Source organism: Ochotona curzoniae, unplaced genomic scaffold (genome assembly GCF_017591425.1).
Source record: "Ochotona curzoniae isolate NIBS_2020 unplaced genomic scaffold, NIBS_Ocur_1.0 contig_2210, whole genome shotgun sequence".
NCBI lineage: Eukaryota > Metazoa > Chordata > Mammalia > Lagomorpha > Ochotonidae > Ochotona > Ochotona curzoniae.
The window spans coordinates 39,911,464-39,931,074 of NW_024465369.1; the positions used below are offsets into that span (position 1 = coordinate 39,911,464).

General features: G+C 37.0%; 1 protein-coding gene across 2 annotated transcripts in view; it reads right to left on the reverse strand.

The window, feature by feature from the left end:
* Nucleotides 1–3,565: 3,565 nt before the first annotated feature.
* Nucleotides 3,566–19,611, reverse strand: part of CWC22 (CWC22 spliceosome associated protein homolog) — a 64,553-nt gene continuing 48,507 nt past the window's right edge. Inside the window, exons 15-21 of one of the 2 annotated variants that reach the window (XM_040971810.1) lie at nt 13,740–13,817; nt 12,937–13,089; nt 10,759–10,886; nt 8,979–9,080; nt 8,641–8,885; nt 6,878–6,883; nt 3,566–4,403 (exon numbers count right to left, since the gene is read on the reverse strand). In XM_040971810.1, coding sequence (XP_040827744.1) covers nt 3,817–4,403; nt 6,878–6,883; nt 8,641–8,885; nt 8,979–9,080; nt 10,759–10,886; nt 12,937–13,089; nt 13,740–13,817 — 1,299 coding nt within the window. In that variant the 3' untranslated portion in view covers nt 3,566–3,816. The remainder of the gene's footprint in view (nt 4,404–6,877; nt 6,884–8,640; nt 8,886–8,978; nt 9,081–10,758; nt 10,887–12,936; nt 13,090–13,739; nt 13,818–19,611) is intronic. The other variant, XM_040971808.1, reaches the window with a different exon arrangement.

Here is a 19,611-nt window from a genome sequence, read left to right on the forward strand (position 1 = left end):
GAAACATCTGATCGAACACAGGAAGTGTTCAGACAATAATAGCCAAAGCTCAATACACTTATTACAGGAACTTCACAAAAACTAGTTTTGAGGAGTGGAAGATTTCTAATTTAGCAAAACAGGGTACAATATAAATACTGGAACACACAAGGATTCCTAATTCACACAGGACATGCTTACTTATACTTTATTCTCTCCAGGAGATCTCTACAACAGATGCAATTTCTATTTGCTGTAACTTTTAGGGCTCATATTGCATGAAATTACAGATCAAAGAACCAGCTAATTCACTATAACAACCATCTAACTGGCCCTGAAGTGCCTGACTAAAACATTAAGACTTTCAAGATTGAGCTCTTAAACAGACTATGAACTCTGGATGATAATCTTGTATCAATGTGAAGTTCACCAACTGTTACCAGATCAAGCATTATGGTGGTGGGTGTTGGCAACGGAAGAGATGCATGTGATGAGGAAGGGGAAATGCAGGAAATCTCTGCACCTTCTGCTGAATTGCCGTGAACCTAAAACTACTCTATAAACTACAGCCTACTGAAATACTAGAAAAATGCAGATTTTTCTTAAAATTCAGAAATCAGAATCCTGGATAGCCTGCATCTATAATGAAGTATTAAAAATAAGTCACAGTGCTTGTTTCCCATTTCTGATATAAAAGACTGTTTTAATAAAAACTATAGTGAATCAAAACCTGCATGTGAAAACTATATTGACTAATCATGCTTCCATTTGCAGAAAAATCTGTTAAAACTGTCAACAGAAATATCTTCTCTAGAACAAAACTTCAAGTTCTTCACCACATAAAACAATTGGAACTTTTTTTAAAAAGTTACTCATTTTTATTGGAAAGGCAGATATACAAAGAGGAGAGGCAGAGAGGAAGATCTTCTGTCTGATGGTTCACTCCCCAAGTGCCGCAAAGGCCAGAGCTGAGCCAATCCAAAGCCAGGAGCCAGGAGCTTCTTCCAGGTCTCCCACAGGGTGCAGGGTCCCAAGGCTTTGGGCCGTCCTCAACTGCTTTCCCGGGCCACAAGCAGGGAGCTGGATGGAAAGCGGGGCTGCCGGGATTAGAACCGGCACCCATATGGGATACCAGCACGTTCAAGGCGAGGACTTTAACCGCTACACTATTGTGCCGAGCCCAAAACAATTGGAACTCTTTGTTGACCACCATGTTGAATGAATTCTTCATTTAATGCACAACTTGTCACGACAAAAACAGGAAAGGCAGTGTAAGTCAACCAGCTTTGTATGAGTGAACAGCAATGCTGCCTGGAATAAACACTATCATGACTAGTAATTTTCTCCTCCCCTCTTGGTGACAGGGTCCTAAGCACTAGCAGAGCTTGCTCAGAAGTGTAACATCTGGACTTGAACAGGTTCTCTATTGGGATGTCAGCATTGCAGGCATGACCCCAAAACTTTTTCTGAAAGCAAATGCTTTCATTTCAGCCACCAATACTTATGTTCTTTTCTGCAGTGTATATGAATATGCACACTCACTTGTAACTTTAAATGGCTGAGTATCTTTTTTCTTCTATCTGCTTCACACCTGATCAAAGGTGAACGGCTCAAGCATAAAACATGGACTTGGGTGTAGGGGAGGGCAAATAGTACTGGTAAGGTTTGTCCTCACTCTTTATCTCTTAAACATACCAATACAGCTATGTTCAAGAAACATTTGTCCAAACCAGAGACACTACACACACTCAGAGGATTTTAAATCATAATTAGAAGGAAACATGTGGATAGGTATAAAATGAAAGCTGTAGCATATCCAAGGCTGAGAGGCACAAGGTCAGACTCAGGACAGCCAGAAACACAATGCGGAAGTACTTCAGTGAGGGTTTCAAAGCATGTAATATGATGTCCATGTTAAGGAAACATGAAGGTTCTTCAAGTCACATTGACACTCTAAGCTTCCTCCTAATGTATCAGTGGATGTCAAAGAAAGTTTATTTGACTGAAGTCATTTCTCAGAATATACATATTAACAGAATCATTTTAAAGATCAGACAAAAACGTAATTTAACATTTTCTTCGCTATAACGAAACACCTGCAACAAGCTACTTTCAAATGAAAAAGATTTACTTTGGCTCACAGTTTTGAAGACTCCACTGGTTCAGCACATGATAGTAGTGTTCTTACTGGCACAGTCCAGGGGCCGTACACAGCATCACAGGACAGGAGTGAGCACATGTATGTCTCTCCTTACAAAGCCACTATGACCCAATCACAAGGGCTCCAGTTCACGTTTTCCAATGCAATCACTTTCCAAAGCCTCCAATTCCTAACACTATGACTCGATCAAGCTTCTTAGTCCTATTCAAAGTTTGAAGATCAAGGCTAAAAGACATGGCTTTGGGGGGACATTCAAACCAATATATCCACATCATACTGGATTGGAAAATAGAAATCATCAATTTTCTAAAGAATCCTGATTATGAAAGCTGTGAAATGAGGAGAAATGTGTCAGTTAAGAAAAAATGAAAATTGAAAACAAAGTACTGAAAGCAAGAACAAAAAGTTCATTCCTAACCGTAAGAGATAATGAAACCATTTTTTCTTTTCTCCTAACAAATCTGAGAAATGTAAAATTGGTTGTATATAAATCAGTTGCTTTGCTCAAAGTCTATCGTATTTTCTTTCTTTTTCACCACTTATAAAAATCAGGCAGGGCTCAGATAAGATAATAAATTCTTGTTCATTTCCTTTAGAACTCATAGTCTATGGGTTCCTTATATCCAACACACCAGGTTTACAGTGTTATGAAACGCACAAAACGCTGTATACAACTGTGGTTGGAAAAGCACCAGAAGGTTTTCCAAGCTATTATATTCAACACATACTTTTTTTAGGTGAATACTGGACTGTAATATGTATTTGCAAGGACTCAGTGCTGATACTCAAGCTTTTAAAAAACAAAAATAGATGTTATCCTAAAAGAGAGTATACCTGAAAGTTTAATACTAAGATGCTTTATTTCTACTCATCTTCCAACACTAAGATGGACTATTAAGCTATTGAAACAAGCAAGTATAGGAAATAAAAGGGTCACACATTCACTGATGACAGTTACAATAATGGAAACCCTTAAAATTGTAACAGTGTAGTCATTTCAATTAGATTGTTTGCGAATCTCATAACTATATGCTTCCCGATGACTTACTAATCTAAATTAAATACATATTTACTCAGAAACAGTGATAAAGCTTCAAGGTTAAGAAAAAGAACCAGTTACAAATTTAACATTTTTTAGCCATCTAAAGAAGAAAGGTTACCAGAGAAGTCCTCACTGTGAATAGTAAGAGCTATATATCAGACTAAAATTCAACTAGCTTCACCAAAACATTTTGAAAAAAAAAATTAGCGGACCCACCCATTTTCTTCAAGACACAATATGAAACATGAAATGCTTCACCTATTTTGGCATTCAGTTACAAATAAGAAGTCATAATAACTCATAATAATAGCTTTGTAAACAAATGCAATCATTAATTTGGGGAAAATATTTTGTCCTTAAAAAATTCACCAATTCAACTGCCATTTGATCATTTTATTCACAAAATAGAAACATGAATTACATTCCCTTTCAGTTGAAACGTTTCTCTCCAAACAATTTTAAGCAGAAAGCCTTGAGATGTAGAAACTATAAAACATGTTAAAATGAAAACATTCTTAAAATTTACAAACTAGCACTTTGTACAAGATTTCTCTAGAAAGTTTGTCAATTAATGTAAAAAATATTTTTTTTCAAATGAATGTAAGGCATGTTCAGTTTATGTCATTTTGCAGATTTATTTTTGCTTTGTTGGAGACTTGTCTTTCCGCCGATCCTGATTTTTCTTGGATTCTCTGGAATGTTCAGAGTATCTGTTAGATTTTTCCCATCGTCTCTCAGCACCATTCTGATACCTATCTTCATCACTTCTATTATCTGAATATTTTTTATTCTTTTCCTTTGACTTTGATCTATCTTTTCTTCTAAAATGTTCATCATCCTTATTTCGATGTCTGTGCTTTTCTTCACTTTCAGAAACAGAAATTCTTCTCTCTCTCTTCTTTTTGGAATCACTATGCTTATTTTCAAAATCCATAAGCACTTCTTGGTCTCTGTCATTTCCAGTTCTGCCGTAACTATTTCGTTCAAAAGGAACATTTCTGTCTGACATATACTTTGCTATGGGATCTCTCCAATTTGAATCTCTTGAACTTTGATCTCTGTGTTTTCCTGACCTCCTTTCTCTCTCAGACCTTGTTTCCTGATGCCTTTGTTCTGGTCTTCTTTCTTCTTGTTTCCTGTCATGTTTTTGTTGGTTCCTGATCAATTTATCTACTTCTTTTCTTCTGGTCTTCCCTTGTCCCTTCTTTCTTATGTCTTTAGCTGCATGCATAAAATGAAACAGTTAGATTTTATCTTCACTGTGATTTCATAACTTAATCACATTACATTAATCAGATAAATTACCTGCAAGCCCAAGCTGATTAAATGGATAGTCTGATGAAAGCACATTTTACAAAATGATAAATTTTCAGCATACATACAATTTCAACATTAGCGAAAAGGACTGTTTTGATCTTTAGCTCAAGACAATAAACAGGAACATCAAATAAACCAGGAGTGTACTGCAAAGAGCTCATGGGCAAACTCAATTAAAGGATAAAAGTTACTCTCTGTCTCTACCACTGCCCCTGCAATTCCACCTTTCAAATACAGTAAAATAAATCTCAAAAGATAAATTTACTTAGGGTACAAAAGCATTTTGATATTCATGCATAATTTTTTCATAATGTATATTCTACATTTTTGAAGTCCCTCAAGTGCATAAATTTCAAGTCAAAAAGTTTCTCTTCTATAACTTCCTTTACACAAAAATTTGAAATATATTCTTGTACATCAAACACTACAGAAATTTTATACTTCCATTGTTTTAGGAGTCACCACACACATCAGAAACATCACTTCTAATTAGAGGAGTATGGTAATTGCACTTGCTTAACAACACAAATACATATACATTTTATAATAAAAATCTCTTCCTAAGAAAACAAAAGCTGGTCCCTCCAGTGTTGGCAGGAAGGTACTAACAGCACAAGTAAGAGAAGCTATGTAAACAGGCACAACCCCAGGGAAATGACAGCCCCAAAAGTCTAGTTTCTGGGAAAATCCTGCCAGAAAGCCCAACAATTTAATAAATATAACCACAAATACAAACATAAGTTATAATGAATCAATTTACCACATTTAAATGATAAACTTAGCGATTTTGTGTTATCTGAGGGTACAAATCAAAGGCACTACAGTATTTTTGTCAAAAACTTACATGTAAACAGAATGAGAAAAATGTGTAGGAAAATTGTCCATGCTTCCCCCAACTCTATCCAAATCTTGAAACTTCTCATTCTTCTGTCAAATGCCTACCCTTGGCACATGGGAAGTCAGCTGGCTTGCCACCTAGGACTTCTTTCTCTGGTTCCCATCAAACAGCTCAGCTGAGCTGTAGGTACCCAAGCAAAAGCCATCTGGCTCTGTGCTAAATCGATGTTTCTAAGACTCCAGTTGGCACTATCCTCCAAACCTTGTCAATACTAAAACCCAGACTTCAGACAGCATGCAATCTCCTGTCCCTCTGCTATGCGTGCTCTACAACAGTCTATTTTGCGAGAAGTTCATGCTGCTGTTAGGCTAATACTTTATTTAAAAAGCAACAAATTTCTCTATTGAAACTATAAAATAAGGTAAATTAATTTTCAAGCAGGAAGCTTCCTTACTGCAGCAATTCATGCTGAGTTATCATCTGTTTTCAATACAGATGGAATAAAAAATTCTGTAGAATTAAAAAAAGTGAATGTTAAATGAACAATGTTTGTGTATTTATATTCAAGAATAAAAATTCCTTTGAGAAAACAGAACTTTGATCTGAAATATAAAACCATGAGAGTGCCACAATTCTGGATGCCATATAGTTTGCGAAATACTTTAAAGGCAACAAGCTAGTGACCAACACTATAAAGGTTAGACTTCCAACCCAAGCTGCAAGGAAAAGAACTACCACTCTGAAATATAACATGAAAACACACACATACACATACATACACATACACACACACAAACACACGCACATGCACATGCACACGCACATAGACATGGCATGCCTTTTGGAAAAGCCTTCTCTTATTCAGCTTAAGATTCTATAAAGGATAAAAGCAAAGCAGAGCCTGTATACAACACCACCCTTTCATTCTCTGAACCAGAATGAAACTTTGAAAAACATCATTTGCTATAACACATCTCCTTTCAAGTAGGAGATGGAAAACCACAGAAGACCTTGTGCTCCTGCTGCAAACAACTAGAAATGCCAGACAAAAGTTTAAAATTTTCTATTTAAAGGTACTAAAGTTCTGGAATAACATATGATGATATAATGGAAGAAAGTGTTCAAAAAAAGAGTAGGCACATGTAACAAGAACATAAGAGACAAAGTGAAGCAACTCCTACTTGCCAAAGCTGGAAAGAACCAAAAAGAAAGGAAGGAAGCAAGGGAGGATGGACGGATGGACAGACAAAGTGACAGTAACTGGGGGTTAGCAATGTGGTGGACCATGTTAAGTTGCTGTCTGCAATGCCAACATTCCATACAGCACCAATTCAAATTCAAGGTGCTCTGCTGCTAATCTAGTTCCTAGGAAAGCAGTGGAAGATTGCCATTTGCAGAGTAAACCAGGAGATGGATGATCTGTTTCTTTACTTCTCACTGTCTCTGTAACTCTGGTTTTCAAATAATAAATAAATAAATAAATAAATAAACAAACATTTATTTTAAAGACAGGATTAGACTAATTCAAATATCAACATACATGAGTCTATATTGTAAATATATAGGTGAGTAAATAAGTGCATGAGTAAGAATATATCTCATAAAGGGAATTCAATCACTAAATGTAAAAGAAAAGAGATAACAGAAATGGTGTAGGAATTTGGTCTAGTGGTTAACAGACCAGTTAGAACGACTGCATCTCCTATTAAGAGTACCGGGTTGGAGTCCCAGGTGACTCTTAATTCCAGCTTCTTGCTAATATGAACCCTGGGAAGCAACAGGTGACTGACCAATCGTTGGATCCCTTCCAATCATATGGCAAACCCAGATTCAGTTCAAAGTATTAATTTAATAAAGAAAATTACTTATAGATATCCAGCAGAGAACACCTCAATTCAGTGATCAAGCTCAATGTCATCAAAAATAAGATCTATCAATGTTGTGAAATCCTTGATAATATACATTAAAAATAGGCTCTATGGTATTATGCACAAAATGCCTAATCTCATTCCAACTATGAGAAAACACCAGACAAATCTCTAAATTGACGGACAGCTTAAAAAATAAGTGACTAGAGGGCTTTGGAAGTGTAAGGGTCAATAAGAACAAAAAGTCTCAGAAGAAATATCATAGGTTGCAGAAGACCGAGGAAGACATAATTAAATGCAAGTAAGATCCTGAAAGAAAAGAGGCATTAATGGCAACAATGGCAAAATTCAAGTCAGTCAGTAAGATTACTCTATTTGTGCATAAGCTCCTTTTCTGAAGATGTGGCTGTGTCCCAATAAAACAATTCCAGTTTGAAAATACCCAACTAAAATGTATTTAATACATTTAAACTATGGAACATAACTCAGTTTAGTCTATCTTAAATGTGCTCAGAACACTTGAACCCATAGTCAAATATCATGAGAGAAATGTATGGTGTTATCCCTAGCTCAAAGATTAAGACACATATTTCAAAGTAAAGTTTCTGCTGAATGTGTATTGCCCTTACATTATCACAGTTAAAACTCCAAATACAAACCATTGTAAATTGGGGGCCATCTGTGTATATATGGTCAGCAAAATACATGTGTAAGAGTAATCATAGAAACACAATTTGTAAATTCAAATGTTTACTGACTGTAAAACACAACAATACTGTAGTGTATACATCCAGTGGAAAACTCCAACAGGAGTGAATAAACTGCGTCTACCTATTATATTACACATGAACCTCATAAAACAATGTTGAAACAAGACATTAGAGGATTTATACTGTATAATTCTGAAGTTACAACATACAAAATTAATCTACAGAATTACAAACCAGAACAGTAGCTGATATGGGGCAGTAACTGGGACAGGAAAAAAAGAATTATTCACAATTCTTGGTCTACTTACCTATTACAACTATATGCTATAGGAAAATTCACATACCATACAAAGTAATCACTGAACATATGCATGTCAATTACTGAAATATAAAAATTACTTAAAGCAAAAACCTAAACACTTTTTTCAAATAAAAGCATCAGAACACTCCTATACACTAAATTACAGCTATTATAAGCGACATTCCAGTTGTCATCCCAGTAAACGCCTGCCCAGTAAATATCTTCACTTCCATGAAGAGAATGCCAAAAGGTAATCCTGGCATTATAGACATGGTAATACATGACTGTAACAGTGATAGATGATCATGTGCATTGTTAACTGAAGCTTTAAAACTCGAAAACAAGCAATATAATCATTTTCTTCCCTCACTGTAAATACTGCTAATAACATGCTTGTTAAGAAAGAGCAAGATAAATTATAAACGAGCTTCAATACCTGAGACAGAGCTGTGACTCCCAGAGGATGAAGAATCGCTCTCCTCGCTGGAAGAGCCTGAACTGCTATCACTGCTGTCCGTATCCGAGCCCGAGTCTGAGTCTGAGGAGTCGGACTCTGACGAGGAAGACGCCGATGACGAAGACGACAGGGAGGATTTACTTGGTTCAACATCTGGTTTCTGCGCCACTATGACTTTTGGTGTGTTTTTGAGATGCTCACGCAATTCATCCCTAATTAAAAACAGTCTCCATTAGGTTCTGCCTCAGAGAGAATTGTGAGATAATTTTGGAAAGCAAAAACAGAATTCTGAGAATAACTCTTACGTTAAGCCTCCAAGACCTATAGAGGTGAAGAAGTTGATAGCAAACCGAGTGTTTCTCGGATTATCCCGGGGTAGCAATCCTTCAAAGAAAGGCTGTAGGGTTCTAGGAAAGAAAAAACAAATGAATGGAGGAGAGCAAAGGTAAAAAGGCAAAACCCTTACACAGTGACTTTGCAGATTTACTGTATACTGAATATGTAAGTAAAATATAATCAAGTAGGTAGTTTGTGCCACTTATTACATAACGCGAACTGAAATGAGCTGGGTGGTAATGCACCAAATTTAATTATCCCACAGAAGGTTCTGATAAATTTATAATCTTATAACACATAAAGATATGCAAGTATAAATACACCCCTATATATCATATATTCGTTGTTCGATTATGTAGAGAAAAATTTTTTAAAGCCTTCCTGATTTTGAATATATATACACATGCAAGAGTACAGACACTGGGGAAGATGGAGAAGGAGTCAACATAAGGCAGAAATCCAGGAAGGACCACAAAGAATCAATATATTTACAGAAGGTGGTAAACAGAAAAACATCAACAATGAAACGCAGTTTTGACCACAAGGTTTTGAGTACCACACTGAATGACCACTAAGTTGCGCCACTAAAAATATTTCCTAGGAAAAGGTAAAATGGATGCTTTAAGGTTTGCTCGACAGATGAAGAAAAGAGAGTACTGTCAGTTATGGAAACAGAAAAAAAGAAGCACTAAACAACCAGATTAACCAGATTAACAAGTGGGCAATGTGAATGTGGCTCCAGTGCCGACTGCCAAAGAGTTGAGCCTGCTAATTATATCAGTAGTAGTAGAGCTTGTTAGTTTTAACAGGGATCAATGTCAGAAAAGCATGTAAACCAAGAGAAAGGGATAGAGTAGCTTATACGCAGCATGCAGAACCCAAACAGAACTCTGGTGAATTACAACCCAGGAGAGGCAGGCTGCAAGGAGACAGACTGAGAAGAAAATGAGATTCCATATTCTACCATTGAGGTGATGCAGAGAAGTAAGCAGCATAAACCTAGTCTGTAAGATTTGGTAGTGGTCGGCCCCAGCGCGATGGCGCAAGTGGTTAAGGTCCTCGTCTTGCACGCCCAGGATCCCATATGGGCGCCGGTTCTATCCTGACAGCCCCGCTTCCCTTCCAGCTCCCTGCCTGTGGCCCAGGAAAGCAGTTGAGGACGGCCCAAAGCTTTGGGACCCTGCACCCGCGTGGGAGACCCGGAAGAGGCTCCTGGCTTTGGATCGGCATAGTATCGGCCGTTGCGCTCACTTGGGGAGTGAATCATGGGACGGAAGATCTTCCTCTCTGTCTCTCCTCTCTGTATATCCGTCTTTCCAATAAAAAAAAAATAAAAATAAATCTTTTTAAAAAGATTTGGCAGTGGTCACTGAAGAAATTGAAAATGATGATTTCAGTGGTGCCTACTGGTAAAAATAGTCATTTTAAGGCTCAAAATTAGGATATGAAATAAGAAAAAAGTCAAAAGTACCAACTACTGGGGAATTACAGTGAGCATGCAAAAATATATTACTTATGTTCTAATTAAAGGAAGCCTTTCTGCATTCTGTAAGTTGCATGTTGTCCTATGTTACATGAAATTCAAAAATAAGACAATAAATGAACTTAAAAGCCCTACGTGCCTTTCCTTTCCCCCATTTCCCTACTCTCCTCCATCTTCCTTTACAACAAAGGGGGCACTTTTTATCTGAAAAGATAGGGGAAAATCCCCAAGGACAACAGGAATAAAGTGTTCAATAACAAACTTACTCATCCTTTAATCTTGCATTAAGTTTAGGAAGGCCCATGTATTCACACAGTTCTTGGAAAAATATTTTGACGAAAATTCTGCTGGATGATGTAGTGGTTTCTTCACTTAATTTGATGCATTCAAGAACCTGAAAATTAAAAGATTTTACTTTGGTTTTCCAGAATAGGACAAAATGATCAACATACTGTTTACAACCACAACCTGAAATTATGATTTACTTTCATAATCAATCACAACTATCTCTAAAAATCTTCTTTTATGATGACATGTATTATTTCTTCGCAAAATTTAAGACTTTATACCAATTTTCAAAATACTAAAATGCTACAGAAATAGATTTCATTCTCCTTCTAGAGTAACATGCTTTTTATAGGGAAGCTAGCCTGCCTTTAGCATACATTGCTGAAGCAACAATTACTAGCTCCTAAATCTTTCTCAACAAAATGTGGTGTTATGAGAGCTTGGGGCTTAGGGCATTAGGCTATAATTTTGTGTGGCACCTATAACACACAATAAAATAAAGGCAAAATTGTGGCCTTTTCTGTAAGCTTAAACTGTAGATTAGGAACTGAAAGTTATAGACAAAAAATTGAAGGCAAATTTTTAAAAAAAGTAAACTCCAACTTTTATATGCTATGTGTTTCAGGAACCTACTTGCAACTCAACTGTTTAAATTTTTGGCATAACTTTCAAAGGGAAAAGAGAAATGGAAGTTATCATAAGGCTATAAGGCTTGTGGATTGTTTTACATATGCTTAGTAGCTGGATATATTTAAGTATTTACAGTACTACAAAAACCTATCAAATATTTATAAGCTTGATGATGCTGCCTCATTCTACCATTAACTTGCTAAGGTGAACAATATCACTCTTTTTTTTTAATCCTCTTATACAAACCTTTTTCAAAAATAACTTAACAATTCTGCTTATAACCTCTCATTTCTGCTTTTGTTAAGATTGTTTTGGGCATCTCTGACCCCTTGTCTTACACAATAACCTTCTTAAAAGCAGGTTCATGGGGCCCAGTGGCATGGCCTAGCAGGTAAAGTCCTCACCTTGAACGCCCCAGGATCCCATATGGGCGCCGGTTCTAATCCCGGCAGTGCCACTTCCCATCCAGCTCCCTGCTTGTGGCCTAGGAAAGCAGTCGAGGACGGCCCAAAGCTTTGGACCTGCACCCGTGTGGGAGACCTAGAAGAAGTTCCTGGATCCTGGGTTCGTATCGGCATAGCATCGGCCGTTGGTTCAAACCCCAACACAATGCACTTCATTCTTCCCCACTAAGAATATCTCCTCTTGTTCTAATTGTGACTCTAGCATCAGTTCCTTATCACTTACCTAACTTCAGTGTATGTTAAAAAGAACATATCCTGGGCCCGGCACGGTAGCCTAGCAGCTACAGTTCTTGCCTTTCATGCACCGGGATCCCATATGGACATCAGTTTCAATCTAATCCTGGCAGCCCTGCTCCCCATCTAGATCTCTGCTTATAGCCTGGGAAAGCAGTCGAGGATGGCCCAAAGCCTTGGGAACCTACATCCGTGTGGGAGACCTGAAGAGGCTCCTAGTTCCTGGTTTTGGATCAGCTCAGTTCAGCCATTATGGTCACTTGGGGAGTGAATCATTGGACAGAAAATCTTCCTCTCTGTCTCTCCTTCCCTCTGTGGATCCGACTTTCCAATAAAAATAAATTAGAAAAGAACATATCCTACTAGGATAACCTTTTCTCTTGAGTCCTAACAACAGGAGCCATTAAGAGGTTAATCAGTAGTAGTCATTCATACCACATACACCATCAGAGTTAACAGTACACAAAGAACATACAAATCTGTAATTCAGAGCTAAAAAAACCCCCTGAAAATCAGGAATGAAAAGATAATACAAATTTTCCATAAACTTCTTGTATTTTCTTGAAAATGTTCTTCACAATTAATATTTAAAAGTATTGTAATTGATATAAAATATAACCCAGTATAATACATAGTTCTTATATATTTTTAAGTTTTAATTCCATGTTACATGCATATGATCCAAAATACAACAATCATAGTAAAGTCTGTATTTTAATTTAAAGCTTTATCTACTAATAGGGTAAATATTTCTAGGTTTTACTTAATTCCTTATTGGCACTAAAAGGGTATTAAGACGAAATTACAATAATTTACCCATCTACTTACACTCCACGGGAGAGAATCAGTGTATAAAAGGTGAGCAAACATCTTGGCAACATTTCTCAGCTTGTTTGTTTCCAACCGATGGATGGTATCGTACTGTTCTTTGAATATACTTTCAAATGATTCCATATATTCCTTTTTTAGCATGCAAAATCGCTAATAAAGAATTGATTAAAATCCGAATTATCAATACAATCACAAACAAATAACCCTAAACTTACTTAATCAAAACTTAATAATCTATATTCCCTCAAAGATATACAACATTAAATGGCATAAGATGCTCAAAGAAGCAGCTAATAGATATGGTTTCCATCTATCTGGGATTTTTAAGTTAACACAAATCATACATGTTCCTAATTAAATACAAATATTTGTGTATTATGCAAAAATACCTCTACCATGTGGGTAGAGTTTGAATTTAAAAACGATTTTAGCTCATGTTTTACCTGAGCTACTGCAATAAGTACTTTACTCCGTTAACTGTTGAAATGCTGAAAAGACAGCAATTATTGTCCTCTACTAGGAAATTAATACAAAGCACAAATAATTTCAAAAAATTTTGGCAGAGAAATGCATTAGCAAGAACCTGGATCAGAAGTCAGGCAGCCAGGAGTAGAACTATCTGGAGAGAACAGTGTCAAATGCAGCCTAACCTGCAGTACCACAACATACAACAACAACTGGCTTTTTAACAGACATATTACATGGAACTACGAAGAAGATCATTAACTCACAATATTCATGTTAAGAATCACTTAATTGTTCAATTAAATTCCAACATGGAAAACAAATCTGTAACTCACCCCAGCTAATAAGCCAAAAAACTTCTCATATGTTCTTTGTTGGGCGCAGCAATCTAATATCATGTTGCAGAGTTCTTTCTATTTAGAAAAAATTATATTTATGATTCAATGGATCAATACAATTTGAGAATTTATCAATATGTTAGCAACAGACTGTAGTTTAAATTAACAGTTTAAAAGACTTACAAAATCTTCAGAAGTATCATTATAAAGACAAAATAAAAATATCAACCTATGTTAAGCTCATAACTTTTGAAACCATTAGTTTAGCTGAGTCTCCATTTATACTAATCGGATTACTTATGATTTCAAATTCATACAAGTATGAATCACATCAAAAAATCTAGCATACATTAAGAAATTATACATAATGCTGTACTCAAGGATTCTACACAGAATTTCATTAGAAATACTCAACAAGATAACATATAACATTTCAGGTATCTACTTCCCAAAGATACAATGTTAGCTGTATCTTTTAGAGTATCTAATTAACATGGAAGAGGTAGAATATACTAATTCTTTACAGAGGTATAAAGGGGCACTAACTTCACTGTTAACTTAAAGGTTCTGGGACCCTGCACCTGCATGGGAGACCCGAAAGAGGCTCTGGTCTCCTGTCTTCGGACTGGCTCATCTCTGGCTGTTGTGACCACTTGGGGAGTGAATCATCAGAAAGAAGATCTTCCTCTCTGTATATCTGATTTTCCAATATAAATAAATAAGTCTTTTTTTTAACAACAAGCAAAACCAACTCTGTAGCTGAATTCTCACCTCAAAATAAATGTTTTACATGTATATCTGTCTACAGATGCATTTACATAAATAGATGAAACCATTCCATAATTGCTAAAATAAAATTTCATTGAATTAGCTAGTTATCTACCTTGAAAATCTCTCTGAAACTTCTGCTGTGTCCCGATTCAGAAAACATCATCGCTGTAAATTACTTATTTAACTTATTACAGATTTTAAATTAATACCTGAGTAATAAAATATTTCCTGAAGTAATATTAATAATATATAGATAGCAATTTCACCAATGAGGAAATTTAGGCAACAAAAAGTAAATGAAATAAGTATGTATTGCACATTACCTATGTAAACAATTTGTGTCAAAACTCTAGGGGAGTTCAGGTCCATAGGTAGGCTGGACATCTCAGAAAGGTACAAAACATTCCCATTACAATTATGCTATCAAACATGGCTGCATTAGCGCCAGGTGGTGATGTCAGCTACTTAAAATTAAATAGAACAGGAGAATCAAGACAGCAGAATAGGGTAAGGACACGTTTAAACGGACTGAGAAACATTTAATCAGGATGAAGCAGAGAGGACATATTTCAGGAAATAGGAAAGGACAGAACAATAGCAGAGGGGTACCTGGAGACTGACAGACACAGGAAAGCAGAGGGAACAGCAGTGTGGTGTTGCAGTGACTGATACTCCAGCATGGCGATCTGAACTCCACCAGCAGCAGGAACTCCACCAGCAACCAGGTGGGAAGGGACTTTCACTGGGAGCTTGGGAGGTGAATTCAGACAAAGAACTGTCCGTCCTGCTGGTCCATTTGATTTCACCAGGAGCAGAGACACAGCAGCAAATCTCAGACGGGCAGTGCGAGAACAGAGTGGATTTCATAGCCCAGTCAGCCCCATACAGCTGAATTGGGTGCCATTTTGCATAAGGAAGAAAGGACAAGGGAAAGGACTGAGCATGCTCTGAGCATGGAGTGAGCTCATTTCTGACTCAGTGAACTGCAACCATGTGGCATTCTATGGGTTCCACCCAGGGCAGGTCATGGTAGCCCTCAGACCTAATGGCCAGCAGATCAAGAAACGTAGTGGTGGTACATCAGGCACCATTTTGTACACTGTGGCAATAGCTTTAGGACTGCAGGGGACAACAGTGAACTGCGCATGTGCTGAGCTCGCGAGAACTCACTGAGGTCCCACTGGAAAATAATACCAACTATGGCATCCTATGGGTCAAAATAGGTCCGTGTGGCACCCAGACCTAATGTCCAACAGGTACCGACAAGATCAGCACCACCAACAACCTAACTAGATAGGACACCTGGTGTCTCTCTAATCCTGGGACCTGTTCCAACTGCTAGTGGGAGAAAGGATGCAAAGACAACGGTGCAGCCTCAGAACAGTATCACAGGAGGTAGAGAGTGGTGAGCCAAGAGCTATGGCTATAGAGACCATGGTGGAAATCTGACATAAGAATCCAGACCTGGAACTCACTGGAGGTTGTGGCACAAGTGGCTGTAAGCAAAAAGTTGAGTACCAACTGCAATAAGTAAAATCGCATTGTAGACCTGTGGGTGACAAAGCTTAGAAACCTGCCCCAAGAAGAAGGCTCTGCTAACCAGAAGTACAATGATCAAGAGCAAAAGAAGAGACAAAGGCACAATGAATATTACCAAAAACTCCCCTGCAAAGGAGCAAAACCCTTTGCCAAACTCAGAGTTAATTGAGGAAGACATCGAGAAAATGGGGGACACAGAATCCGTAAGACTCTTTTTAAAGATTCTGATAAAAAAAATGAGAAGCTCGGGCCTGGCGCGGTGGCGCAGTGGTTAAGGTCCTCGCCTTGTACGCCCGGGATCCCATATGGGTACCGGTTCTATCCTGACAGCCCCGCTTCCCATCCAGCTCCCTGCCTGTGGCCCGGGAAAGCAGTCGAGGACAGCCCAAAGCTTTGGGATCCTGCACCTGCGTGTGGGAGACCTGGAAGAGGCTCCTGGCTTTGGATCGGCATAGTATCGGCCATTGCGCTCACTTGGGGAGTGAATCATGGGACGGAAGATCTTCCTCTCTGTCTCTCCTCTCTGTATATCCGTCTTTCCAATAAAAAATAATAATAATAAAAATAAATCTTTAAAAAAAAAATGAGAAGCTCATGCAAGAGTTCAAAGTATTTAAGGAAGCAGTAAAGCAAATCAAGGCTGGTATATCAGAAATTAAGAACACAGTAAAGCAAATTAAAAGTACAGTGTAGAGTCTCCAAAATAGAATGAAGCAAGCAGAAGAAAGAATCTCAGAATTGGAAGATACCTCCTGTCACCAGGAGGAAGCAAAAAAAAGCTGGAAGCAGAGCTGGATCAGGCCAAAAAAAGTATTCAAGAACTGAAAGACACTATTAAGAGGCCAAATAAAAGAGTTATGGGAGTCCCGGAAGGTGCAGAAAGAGAAGCTGAGTTTGCAAATGTATTTAATGAAATAATCAAGGAAAATTTCCCTAATCTGGAGAAAGAATTAGGAAACAAGATTCAGGAGAGGCACAGAACTCCTAACAGGCTTGATCAAAAGCGATCTTCACCACGACAGATGATCATCAAGCTCTCTTCAATTGAACATAAGGAAAAGATCTTTAAATGTGCACGGGAAAAAAAATCAATTGACATATAAAGGAATGCCAATTAAGCTCACAGGAGATCTCTCACAGGAAACTGTACAGGCAAGAAGAGAATGGAGTGACATATTCCAGAGTCTAAAAGAAAAAAAAACTGTCAGCCTAGGATAACATACCCAGCAAAGTTTCTTTTGTCTTTGAAAGTGAAATAAAATTCTTCCACAGTAAAGAAAAGTTATAAGAATTTGCCTCTTTCAAACCTACCCTACAAATGATACTTCAAGATGTTCTCTTGACAGAGAAGAGGAATAGTACCAAACAAAACCAAAGACAAACGGGAAGAACATTCCAGTAAAATGACAACAGAAGACTAAATCAATGAACAACCCATTCCTAAAATGACAGGAACAAAGTACCACCTATGTATATTTAACTCTGAACGTAAATGGCTTAAGCTTGATCAAACATCATAGATTAGCAGACTGGATTAAAAAACAAAAACCATCTGTATTGTCTGGAGGAGATATAGTTCAACTAAGATCAGCAGAAACTATATCGCATGAGTTTTGTTGTTTTCTGTTAGTTTCATCTCTTCAAAACACTTTCTTCTGATTAAATCATTCAATGACTCGTAGATCATGCAGTGGCATCATTTTCTTCATGAATGTTCTTGATTTTCACTTCTTCAGCTACACGTTATACATTTAATAGCATGTTGTCTAACTTCTTGGTGTTGTTAATTTCTTTTTTCTCTCAAATGTTGTTTGTTTTGTGGCTCTTCAAGGGAATGTACAGTAGCTGTGTAATGGAGACTGTCATATCTAGCAACATGTCATTTAACTTCATGGCACTGTAAATTTCTATTTTTCTTTCTATTATTGATTTTGTATCATGACTTTTCATTTGAGGGGATGTACAGTAGCTGTGAAATGGAGACTAACATCCAGATGTGAGGATGCAGCGTGGTATGCATTTCTGTTTCCAGACAAAGATGGACTTACAATGAAACTGTTTACTATATCTTGACAATAGGATTCTGGACTCTCTGCCATTGTCCATTCCTGCAATGGATGGACATAGGACTCAGTATGAAGAACTATATGTTAGTAATGATATAAAGGAACCAGGTGGGGGGGGAAGGAATTGGGGAGGGGATAAGGGAATATGGAACTGTATCATAAAATGATAGCAATAATAAAAAATGTTTAAAAAAATAGAACAAAGTTTTTTTTTAATTTTTAAAAATTTTTACTTTTTTATTATCATTTTATGATATAGTTCCTTAGATCGTGTGATTTCCCTTACACACGCCCCAATTTCCTCTCCTGAAGAATTTATTCAGAAGAAAGTGTTTTTGAAGAAATGAAACTAAAAAAAAAAATCAAAATTCATGAGATAGCTTCTGCTGGTCTTTAAAAAGAAAAAAAAAAACACAGTTTCTTCTGATTACACTCTTCACTGACTCATAGATCATACAGTAGCATCATTTTCTTCAAGAAGGTTCTTGACTTTTTCATTTCTTCAGCAACACACTAGTCGTTCAGCAACATGTTATTTAATTCCTGATGTTGTAAATTTCTTTTTTTCTTCCTGTTGTTGATTATGTTTGGTGGCTTTTCATTTGAGCGGATGTATAGTAATTGTGTAACGGAGACTATCATTTCAAGTAGCATGTTATTTAACTTCATGGCGTTGTAAATTTCTTTTTTTTTTCCTGTTGTTGATTTTTTATTGTGGCTTTTCATTTAAGGGGATGCATAGTAACTGTGTTTTGCAGATTATCATATCCAATGTGAGGATATGATGCAGTATGCATCCCTACTTCCAGACAAAGATGTACTTACAATGAAACTATTTGCTATATTTTGCCAATAGGATGCTGGATCTGCCATTGTCCATGCCCGCAATGATGGACATATGATTGTATGAAGGACTACACTATAGTAATGATATAGAACTCAATGTAGGGAAGGGATTTAGGGAGGGTATAAGGGAAATCCCCGGGCCTATGGAACTGTATTATAAAATGATAATAATAAAAAGCAGTAAAATTTTAAAAAACAAATTAAATCAAAGCATTGGTTTTTCAAGCTGCACTGGTTATGCTTCACGTGGCCAAAGGCTTCATGTGACTAGTGGCTACTCTCCTCAACCATGTAGAAAAATGAGTATTCTGATCAATGCAGGAAGCTGGCAGCTGATTCCTAAAACAAATCACTCAAAGATCTTACTTTATAGCACAGGGGCACTTTGAGTTGCCATTATATTATTAGATATGGTCCTGTTGTTTAGGTCAGTCACAAATTACCTCAACTAAGGGGATTCTAAGTGTGCAAGTTCTGAAAAATGTTAGTATTTCATATGTTACTGAAAATTTAAAGTGATATTTTACTAAATTTTTCACATTATGCTAACTTGATGCATGAAAATACATTTTCAACGTTTTCACCAATGAATCAGATTTTAAGAAAAAAAACCTGGTAATATGATGAAAGCACTGCTACTAGTCAGT